Below are 12104 nucleotides of genomic sequence, written 5' to 3' on the forward strand. Positions count from 1 at the left end.
CTAAAACTAAGCACTTAGAAAATCATGAGAACTAATAAAAACTAGCAAACCTGCTCTAAAAACTAATTAAAACTAACTGAATTAGAGAAAAAAAAAGTCAAAATTAAATACAACTAAACTATAATGAAAAATCCAAAACTATTAGAACCTTGCTTTAGAGTCTATTTTGCTTTTCTAAATTCTGCACACAGGCTGCCATGCTTTGTTTATGTTAGTGAGAGTACTCCAACAGTCAGAGACCTGGGCTCACCTGTAAAAGAAGCCGACCTGTCGAGTTCATTTCAAGACCCGAGGGTTCATTCAGGTACGTTCACACCTCAGTCGTGCTGAAACACAAAAAGGCCTTTGGCTGTACAGGTTGTACAAGAATTCAGTTAAATTAGACAAGTGACAAAGACGGAAATGTGCTCTAATTGATATCATTGTGTGCACATTTTTATAGACACATGCACAAACAGACACAGAGATGCAAAGAAAATACTGTATAGACCAGTGTTTTTCAACTTTGGGGTCAGGACCCCATGTGGGGTCGCCTGGAATTTCTAGTAATTGATTTAAAAAAAAATCACTGATAAAAAATATACAGTGAGTTGACAGAGACAATCCAAATTCATAAAAGACACGACAAACTGTGAGTGTGAAACTGCAGCACTGTGGTTCTGTTTCAGTGTCACATGTTCATTGTGGTCAGTTTCAGATGCTGCAGCTCTTTCATAATTCATAGTTTCAGTTCTTGTTTGTTCAGTATTAATTGTCCTCCTTGTAAATCACAGCTGGACTGACTGTACATATCCTGACCAAGGAAAATCCAATTCTCTCTTTGTGCAGTAATCTACACCTGGATTTACTGCCTCCGTCCACAATAATATACATTATATAGACTAAATGTCATCTAAAATTAGCGTTTATTTGAAACATGGTATAGCAAACTATTACATGATCAAAAACAAATTAAGTTTAGCAAAAAAAAATCTGTTTTGAATGTGTGGGGTCACCAGAAATTTGTGATGTTAAAATGGGGTCACAAGGTAAAAAAGGTTGGAACCACTGGTACAGACACATGCACTCACTTACACAAACATCACACACACTAAGCGAGCGGCCCCGCCCTCAGCTGTCGACCTAAAACACTGATTAGGGTTTCAACTCTTCACCTCAGCGTCGAAGCGCCGGCAGCTGCCAGATCTGCCACTCGGCGTAATTACAGGCGAGGAGCAGACGGGTGGCGTTCCAGGCCCGTCAGCCCAACCTGCGTCACAGAGGACGACGCTGCTGCCTTCAAGTCCTGGAAACAACAACAACACACACGTAGAAACTTCACACATGAAAAGAAACAACAAAGTGCACAGTAGCAACCACAAGATTAGAGATGAAAAAAGAAAAAAGTACCAATTAAAAAAGAAAAAAAAGAAGAAGAGGAGAAGCAGGTATGTGCAGGTTCACACATAAAAAAACTACTACAGTCAAAAAGTAGTAAACAACAATTATATAAACCTGTCCTACAAATAAAAGGAAAGGAGGAAAGGAGGGATCAGGCCAAGGTTATTATCGAAAACTAACGAAATGATGAAAACTAGAATTGTAAAAACATTTTCGTTAACTGAAATAAATAAAAACTAGAATTAAAAGAAAAAAACAATAACTAACTGAAACTGTATTGTGTGTTTACAAAACTAACGAAAACGGATAAAAATTATGGATAAAATTCCATTTGTTTTCGTCTTTGTCAGATTTTGTCGGATTGATACGAAAGCGATTTATTTCACTCTAGCAATTTTAGCTAGCAGGACCATATGATATTTAACGGTCCGCCACTTGTGGTTTCCAGTCGTCTTCTGGTCCCCGCTCTACCTGGAAACATGCAGACTAAAGTTGGGAGAAAGCAGCAGAGTCCTGTCTGGGATTTATTTGAATACGATGACAGAGAAGAAGAGAAAAGAGACGACTGAACTACAACTAAACTAAAACCAAGCATTTAGAAAATAACAAAAACTAGCAAACCTGCTCTAAAAACTAATTAAAACTAACTGAATTAGAGAAAAAAAAGTCAAAACTAAATAAAACTAAACTATAACAAGTGTTCAGAGAACGCAAACCTCCACCAAACACCCTGAACAGTGTGCATGTGTCGATCGACTATTTCTGTTTAAATTCAACAGTTTCCAGGTTGTTCCATACAGCAGAAAAAGCTGAAGCTTGGTACCAGTCATGTGTCTGTCAAATTAGATTCAATTCACATCAATATTCGTTGAGTTCTAATTTTAAATGAGTGGGAAATGGGATTTTCAGTGTTAAATGTAAATGTCCACAGAGTCCACATTCCACAGTGGATGTGGACAATTTTGTGCCAGATACAAGAGATTTTACAAGATATTGTACTGAATTTTGGAAAATAGTTCAATGATGACAGATAGGAAAATTGTAGATGTTGTGACCTTGCTGTGACCTTGAACTTTGACCTACTTGGCCCAAAATGTAATGGGTTGGTCCCAGGGCCTAGGCCTATCTGTGGGGAAGATTTGGGAAAGATGGGTGGAAGAGTTTTCCTGTAAAGTTGCTAACAAACAAACAAACAAACAAACACACAAAGCAAAGTGATCACAATACCTCCTGGCGGAGGTAATAATGAAAAATCCCAGACTATTCGAACCTTGGATCAGCCACTGTCATCCTGTATGATAACAGAAAACTCCACAGGATCCCAGAGCTAAAAGCAGCCCTCCACCCCTCCTGCACAGGAATGCACACTGTGACCTGATGCTAACCTCACCGGTCCCACGGCACCAACAAACTGGTTGGTGAAGGTTAACGCTGACGTCAGCGTGACCTGGAGGCACAGCAACGGTGAAGGTTCATCCAAAGTGTGAATTCAAGACTGGAATTCACTTCAGTTCAGTCAATTCTCAACTGCATCCTCATGAGACTGAGATGGTTTTGTTTCACATTTGGAGGACGACCATGGCTCCACCTTGACAGTCTACAGCAGGGCGTCAAAGTCATTTTAGTTCAGGGGCCAGATTCAGCTAAATCTGATGTGAAGTGGGACGAACCAGTAAAACAATAACATAATAATATATAAATAATGTCAACTCCAAACTTTTCTCTATGTTTTAGAGCAAAAAAAGTTAATTTACATTATGAAAAGCTTTACATCTACAAACTATCCTTTCAAAAGATGTGAATAACATGAACAAACTGAAAAAATAAGTGTAATTTGAACAATATTCTGTCTCAGTTTATCATTTCCACATGTACATTATAACTTACAGATCGCAGTGGATCTACAAACACACAAAACATTTAATAACAGACAGAATATTGTTAAAATTGTACTTACTTCTCTGAAGACATTTCAGGTTGTTCATATTTTTTGCAAAATTATATTTTGTTTTAGTGTAAATACATGAAAATATTTACATTTACAAAGAGAAACATTTGCAGTTGTCATTATTTTTATGTTATTATGATAGTATTTGACTGGTCCCGCCCACTTGAGACTGAATTGTTCTGAATGTGGAACCTGAACTAAAAGGATCGCTAATATTTTAGTGTAATTTTTGCATTTCACAAATTCATCCTAAGGGCTGGATTTGGCCCCTGGGCCACATGTTTGACACCTGTGGTCTATAGGTTAATCTCCCCAGGTTCATGCTAACTTGCTCCAAACATGGACACTGCTAATGTAGCGGTTGTATTTGGTGCGATGTGTTAGATATGACAGAAACCGAACTTCTTTGGACTCTGGCCGTTTATTCCTGGCAGAAGAGCACACAGTCAGTCTCATCAGTAAAACCTGAACGTGTTCTAACACTGTTAGGCTAAAATTTTAAAAAATTGCAAGTTAGCTAACTCACCATGTGTTAATCATGCTATGAACAAATAAGTAAAAACGGTCACTTTCACACAAGAATCTGCTCAGCTGATAGGGCGCTAGGGAGCAAATATTTTAGTGTAAAATAATCACTTAAATATGAAATTAAGACAAATAATGTGAAATAATGAGAGGACTAACAGTAAGTGTACCTACCAGTGGGGATGGGAATTGTTAAGAATTTATCGATCCGATTCCTTATCAATTCTCTTATCGATTGGGTGAGGGAATAACAGAGTACAAACAGGTGTGTTTACATTAACTGACTTTTATATTTCCATCTGCACAGAAAATAGAACATATACAGTATGGACAAATAATAACAACAGATGATGCTGGGCCGGTTCGGTGGGGGGGGGGGGGGGGGGGGCAGTGAAAGTGAAAGTACAGATGCTTTACTAATTCCTCTAGTGCCACATTTCTACTACGTGGAGCCGGTTCCACTCAGCTCAGCTTGTCTCCTGTTGTTGTGCTCCTCATTTCCTTTCCCTTCTAACCTTCGGAAACTTGTATTTGAGGAGTTACCACGTTTGTTGCCCACACCGGAACCGGAACTGGCCCGGCGTTCAATCTGCCGCTACATTCACAAGCGTCGCTAAGTAGAGAATCAAATACGTGACATTCCTGTAAATGAATCCCATGCTGTGGACAAATGTTTGAGGACATTGGAGGGATTCCACCTTTAGAAGACACGGAAGCTTTGACAGTGTTCAACTGGACCTGGTGTGGTCTGTTTAGACCTGGTGTGGTCTGTTTAGACCTGGTGTGGTCTGTTTAGACCTGGTGTGGTCTGTTTGGACCTGGTGTGGTCTGTTTGGACCTGGTGTGGTCTGTTTGGACCTGGTGTGGTCTGTCTGGACCTGGTGTGGTCTGTGTAGACCTGGTGTGGTCTGTTTGGACCTGGTGTGGTCTGTTTAGACCTGGTGTGGTCTGTTTGGACCTGGTGTGGTCTGTCTGGACCTGGTGTGGTCTGTTTAGACCTGGTGTGGTCTGTTTGGACCTGGTGTGGTCTGTTTAGACCTGGTGTGGTCTGTTTGGACCTGGTGTGGTCTGTTTAGACCTTGTGTGGTCTGTGTAGACCTGGTGTGGTCTGTCTGGACCTGGTGTGGTCTGTTTGGACCTGGTGTGGTCTGTTTAGACCTTGTGTGGTCTGTTTAGACCATATCTGCCTCAACGCCATGTTGGCCACGTTCTGACCAAAACAATGCAGCGTACGTGTGACATCATCGCGCATGCACAACGAAGGCGGAATGGATAAGCAGAATCGTTAAGCAGGCAGGCAAACGATTCCAAGGAATCAAGCTACTGGGAACCGGTTCTCAAAAAGAACCGGTTCTCAATTCCCATCCCTACCTACCAGGTAGGCAGTACAGCTAAACTGTTAATATGTCCCTGGGGCGCACAACCCTAGGCTGCAGGGGTGCAGCGTTCAATGACCATAAAATAAAATTGTAAATGATACAATTACAGTGTGTGAGAGATAGCAAGTTGAATCACGACATACATTAACTCAGTTACACTAACTTACACTGTCATGTTAAAAGGTTGAGGGGTGTATGAGGAAGAATGTAACAGATTGTGGCATTGCCATTTGTAAATGCTCTTTATAAATAAAAAATTAAAAAAAAAAAAAAAAAGGTTGAGGAGTTAAAGTTTACTGTATTATCCCTGCAGTCTCTGCATTTTACCGTCCAAATACACACACAGTACCTAGCCTTAGCATTAGCACATGGCACACAGTAGTATCTGTGAGCTGCCGTCAAAGACACTGTGGACCAACTCTACATCTACAACATAGGTGTCAAACATGCGGCCCGGGGGCCAGATCTGGCCCACCAAAGGATCCAATCTGGCCTGTGGGATGAATTTGTGAAATACAAAAATTACACTGAAGATATTAACAATCGAGGATGCCATAATCATTTTAATTCAGATTCCACATACAGACCAATTAGATCTCAAGTGGGTCAGAACCAGTAAAATACTATCATATTAAACCTATAAATAATGAAAACAGCCAATTTTATCTTTGTTTTAGTGTAAATAAGAAGTAAAATTACATGAAAATGTTTATATTAAAAACTGTTATTTCACAAAAAATGTGAAAAACCTGCAATGTCTTCAGATAAATAAATGCAGTTTTACCAATATTCTGCCTGTTATTAAATGTTTTGTGCATTTGTAATTGTAATGTAAGTTGTAATGCACATGTGTAAATGATAAACTGATAATCTGAGGTGTTAAAAGTGGACTGGGTTTTCTTAAGATGTTTCCAGTTGTTCGTGTTATTCAGATTTTTGTAGATGTTAAAAAAATTGTGAATTAAGCAAAAAAAAAAAAAAAATCTTGAATTAAGTAAAAAAAAAAATCTTGAATTAAGCAAAATAAAAAATCTTGAATTAAACAAAACACTTAAACATAAGACATATAATACATATTCAAAAAGGAGTGAGAAGAAGTATAACTTATAAACTCCACCCCTTCTCCTTATATAATTAATAACAGTAATAACCTTCTTAGTCTAAGCAGATCTATACTATATACCATAATATGACTGATACTTATTATTAAACAATTTGGTTTCTGGCTTTATATTATTATGAACAAATATAATATGATTTACATAAACACAGAATACAATAACACATACATGTAAATACATATTCATACACACATTCTACTCTATTTTTATGGTTTCTATCATTTTTTTCTTCATCTATCTTCCAGCAGAACATCCACATGATGCTGATTCCCCTGTTTTTGTTGGGTATCTGTGTCATGTTCTAAGGGCCTGTGTCTGTTTTGGACCCAAACGTAGACGGATGGCGCCACCTGGTGACAGAACAGAGGCAGAAGTCGAAGGAAAGGGACAGTTCAAACCCTGACTGTCATGGACTAAAGGTTTGGGAAGGACACAAACTGATTCTGTACTTGAATGTGATTTATTAGTCATTAAATTTAGGTATTATTTTTTTATTTATTCACCAGCACAACTAAGAAACGCATTGGTGAATGATTACACTGGGGAACACAATTTTTTGCTGAGTTAGGTCTGACAGCTGTTTTTAACTAATGTTTGTGTGCAGAATCCAAAACTGATCTCAGTTTTTCTCTGTGACGTCAAGTTTTTGAACTATAGGATCCCCGTTTTCTTAAAAAATATGAAAAATACTGTACTTAACAGATATGTGCTTGTTTTATAAAAAAATTTCAAATATTGACATACAATGAAATATCAAATCCCCTACGAACTGAATCCTCATGAATTTCAAAATCTGCATCTTGGCTGTCACTGCGTTCTTCAACATCACTCAGATCTTCTAGAGGAGGTAGTTGTTCGAAAACTGGCACTGGAATTTCAGCTGAATGAGGCATTGGTCTTACAGCTGACGGTAGATTAGGATATTCTATTTTACTTTTATTTTTCTTGTTAAATCCTGGTGTTTTCACTAAACAAAAGCAACAGTCTGTGCAATCTTTTTGCTCTCACCAAACCATGGGGATATCAAATGCCAACTTTTCACGTGTTCCTTTGGTCCACATCCATAAACTGTCGACACACACTGCTTGTACACTTTGTGAGGGGCCCATGGCTTGTCTCGATCATTGAGTTTTACTTTAAAATATGCAAAATATGCTTGTTTGACAAATGCACTGATGTTTGCCCTCTGACTTGGAATGGTGAAACGACCACAAATAAAGCAAAAGGACTCAGGGTTGTTTAGGCATTTACGACGAGAAGTAGCAGGAGCAGACATGATCTGGAACAAAGGAAATATATACCTATGGAAATAAAACACTAAGATGGAATAGTTACAAGCTTTGAAAACTAAAAAAACAGCATAAAACGAAACAGACCTTACAACGGTATGCCCATGGTTACAAGGTTAAGAGAAAAGCCAGCACAAATCTTCTTAATTCCTACTATGCTAGCTTTCTGTTTGCAGATATTCATAGTGCTGACCTACTGTTAGCTGCACACACCTCTCACCGCACTGTCTCAGTTGTGACTGCACAAACAAGTGGCCACGTAGCTGTAGATGAGTCCAGTTGTAATCAGCTGGCAAGTCTTACTACAGCTAATCGGTGGAATTTTGCTTATCTGGAGGGTAAGCTGTGGAGAAAAAACTTGACGTGCTAGAAAAAAACTGACTGCAATTTTGGAATCAGCATGCCAGTTTTAGTTTTAATCAGCATAAAAATCTAACTCAACGGAAATTTTTTTTCAAATTGTTCCTCAGTGTTATATGTGTATTTGTATGTGTATATGTGTACTTGTATGTTGTGTGTATATGTATAAACGTATGCATGTGTATATGGATGAATGAGTGTGTGTGTGTGTGAATAGATATATAAATATAAAAGAGTAATGTAAAAGGAAGAGGGACATATATATTATTAATAATATTTTAGGGAGAGGGGGTGGGATTAAATAAGTTGCACTTCTTTCCACCCCTTTTCGGGTAAATGTAAACGGAACTGTTGTGCTGTTCTTCTGTCTAGGATTGTTATGATTCTTAATGTTTGTATTATTTTGTATGGTTTGCTAGTTCACATACATGTTAAATTTCAATTGCATGTTTGGAATAATTCACTAAATCAAATTAGATTTCTTTGAATCTTATTTAATATTTCTAATTGTTCTTCAATGTTCCTCAGAAATGTGAGAACTAAATGTGAATGTTCTAATAAACCTTTACATTTCTTAATTAATCTAATTAAACTGATGGTAAGTATCATATTCATAAGTTCTCCAGATCCCTCCCTCACATCAATATGTTTGAATTAAAAGAATTAAAAATGTATTATAAAAAATTAGCTGTAGCAAAAAAAAAAAAAATCACAAATGTGAACGTACCCTCGAACTGTTTTATTTTTTGTTAATACTAGATCACTTTTGTTTATTGTATTGTTCTGTTTAGCTGCTAATTGTTTGTATCAATACTTGCATTTATATGTGATGCTAATTTCTGTTAAATGTTGCATCTTTCTACTTGTTAATTATCAATAAAGGTTTAATAAAAAAAAAAACTTGTGCCTCAGCTATGGAACAAATCACCAAAAGAAGATCTAAACCATAAACCTGCTTACCATTGTTTTTTTTTTAATGTCATTATATAATAATATTAATCTGTGAGTAGTTTTTGTGTTTTTGTAGTTTATTGTTTTACCTCTTTTTTTTTTGTTAAATTATGATTAATTCTTCATTTTGTTCCATTACTTTGGTTGTTTTGTTCATTTTGTTGCTTCTTTAATTCTTTTGCTTTTAGTGAATTTTGTTGCTTATATTTTCATATTTTGTAAAGTTTTTTGTGTGTGTTTGATTTTTCATTTTTGTTCATTTTATCCAATGCCACTGATCCAATCCCATGGGTTTTACTCAATGTTGTAGAAGATGACTGTGTTTCCACGGTAACTATGGAGCCTCTAAACGTCCAAATATGGTCATATCTGATGACCATGAAAAGATAAAGAACTGTATTTTACACCAATTATTGACCTGTATTGATAAGATAAGACTATTTGGTTTATAATATTATTATTATAATAATATATTATTATTATTATTATTATTATTATTATTATTATTATTCAGAGGGGTAGGTGTGCCTTTTCCTGGTCTGTGGAGGTGTAGAGTCCCGCAGCATCTTCAATATTATTATTATTATTATTATTATTATTATTATTATTATTATTATTATTGTTATTGTTATTATTATTATTCAGAGGGGTAGGTGTGCCTTTCCTGGTCTGTGGAGGTGTGGAGTCCCGCAGCATCTTCAATAATAATAATAATAATAATAATAATAATAATAATAATAATAATATATTATTATTATTATTATTATTATTATTGTTATTATTATTATTCAGAGGGGTAGGTGTGCCTTTCCTGGGCTGTGGAGGTGTGTTAGTCCCGCAGCCTCCTCCACCTGATCCTCGGTCTGTGCGCGTCACAGGGGGAGACGGTGACACAGACCCAGTCACATCAGACTCCTCAGACCGGGACAGACCGGGACAGACGGGATGAACCCCCCCACCCTGCGGACACATGAAACCACATCTGGAACAGTCGGGAACGGAGTCCTGCGTCTGTCAGCTCATTTTTGGTGAGTGTTGTATTTGTGGATAAATGCGCGTCTGTGGGCACGACAGAAGGAAACAGGAGTTGAACTGGTCACAGTGATCTGTTCTTTATTCACACACCAGAGGATGTTATAAAAAAAAAAAAAAAAAAAAGAAAAAAAAAGAAGAAGAAGAGCTGGGTCTAGGGTTTGGATTTTTAAACCTGTGGGAGGACGATGGAGAACTACACGCTGTGGACTAATTTTACGCACGTCCTGTCGGAGCTGGAAGGCGCGGAGGAGGAGGAGGAGGAGGGCGGAGAAGAAGAAGAAGGGAGCGGCGGCGGGCTGCGCGTGCTCGTGGCCTGCATCCTCTTCCTGCTCATCGTGTCCACGCTGCTCGGGAACACGCTGGTGTGCGCAGCCGTGGTCAAGTTCCGCCACCTGCGCTCCAAAGTCACCAACTTCTTCGTCATCTCCTTGGCCGTGTCCGACTTGTTCGTGGCCGTGCTGGTGATGCCGTGGGAGGCCATCACCGAAGTGACCGGCACGTGGCTGTTCGGTCGCTTTTGCGGGGTCTGGATCGCTTTCGACATCATGTGTTCCACGGCCTCCATCCTCAACCTGTGCATCATCAGCGTGGACCGATACTGGGCCATCGCCAGCCCCTTCAAGTACGAGCGCAAGATGACCCACAGGGTGGCCTTCGTCATGATCGGGGTCGCCTGGACTTTGTCGATTCTGATCTCCTTCATCCCCGTGCAGCTCAACTGGCACCGCGACGGCGAGGAGGACAAAGCGATGACCGAGGTTTTGTTGTCGAACTTCTCCAACAGCAGCGACCTCAACAGCAGCTCCGTCGCCAAGAGTTGCGTCGCCAACCTGAACCGAACCTACGCCATCTCGTCGTCGCTCATCAGCTTCTACATCCCCGTGGTGATCATGATCGCCACGTATACCCGGATCTACCGGATAGCCCAGACCCAAATTCGCCGGATCACGTCTTTGGAGAGAGCGGCGGAGCAGGCGCAGCACCAAGGTCATGGTCCAAACCGGAACCAGGCGCATCGGCCCAACGACGAAGCCTCGCTGAAGTCTTCGTTCAAGAAGGAGACCAAAGTCCTGAAGACGCTGTCCATCATCATGGGCGTGTTCGTCTTCTGCTGGCTGCCGTTCTTCGTCCTCAACTGTACGGTCCCGTTCTGCGACCCGCCCTGCATCAGCGACACCACCTTCACCGTCTTCGTGTGGTTCGGATGGGCCAACTCCTCCCTTAACCCTGTCATTTATGCGTTCAATGCCGACTTCCGCCGGGCGTTCACCACCATCCTGGGTTGCAACAGGATCTGTTCGAGCAACGCGGTGGAAGCTGTCAACTTGAGCAACGAGCTCGTATCGTACCACCACGACACGACGCTCCACAAGGAGGCGTTGGTCCCAGTGCAGGCGCTGCAGCACCCGTGCACCGTCAACATCGAATCGGATCGCCTGGACGATGTCAGCGCGCAGTTCGACGAGGGCTCGATCATTTCCAACTGTTCCAGGAGCTGCAACAGGTCGCTGCTGCTGCCTTCAGCCACGGTCCAGCTGGACGACGACCCCGAGATTTCCCTGGAAACCATCACGCCTTTTACCTCCACGGTGGCGCTGGAGTGTGACGCACTTATACCTGGACAAGTCCACCGGGACGGATAGGACGGAGACCGGCTGATAAACCACTGCAGCTAAATGTTAACCCTCCGGTATCCGGGTGCGCCTTTTAGGCACACTTTGCACTTTGTTTTAAAAAACTTTATATTATTTTTCACAATTTAAATAAGGTTAGAATTCAGAAGTTGTTCATTTTTGCCTGATCTTTAAAATTCTGGCCACCAACTAAAATGTGCACATTGTAAACAAAAGAAAATTACAAGACTAGCATCTGTCTGCCAAGTGTGCCCAAAACGCACTATTTCTAACATTTGATTTGTATGATTGGGGCTGACCTTGATTTACAAAAATAAAATCAAATTAGAGCAGAAAAATAAATCAACACATAATACTTAATAGTTTGATTTACAGGTGTGCATTTTATGCACACTTGGTGACAGATGCTAGTATTTTTGAACATTTGACCTAGCGCCAAAAATAATAATGCAAATTAACCAGTGTTGGAGTTAATCAATGAC

The 12104-nt window shown here is 39.8% G+C and overlaps 1 protein-coding gene across 1 annotated transcript; it reads left to right on the forward strand.

Annotated features, from left to right (window-relative positions):
• The first annotated feature begins 10173 nt into the window (after positions 1-10173).
• On the forward strand, positions 10174-11631 carry LOC115434464 (D(1)-like dopamine receptor). The gene has a single exon (XM_030156427.1). It carries the CDS (start codon positions 10174-10176, stop codon positions 11629-11631), a length of 1458 nt encoding a protein of 485 aa, XP_030012287.1.
• Positions 11632-12104: the final 473 nt, after the last annotated feature.

This window comes from Sphaeramia orbicularis, chromosome 15 (genome assembly GCF_902148855.1).
Source record: "Sphaeramia orbicularis chromosome 15, fSphaOr1.1, whole genome shotgun sequence".
In the NCBI taxonomy this organism is placed as follows: Eukaryota; Metazoa; Chordata; class Actinopteri; order Kurtiformes; family Apogonidae; genus Sphaeramia; species Sphaeramia orbicularis.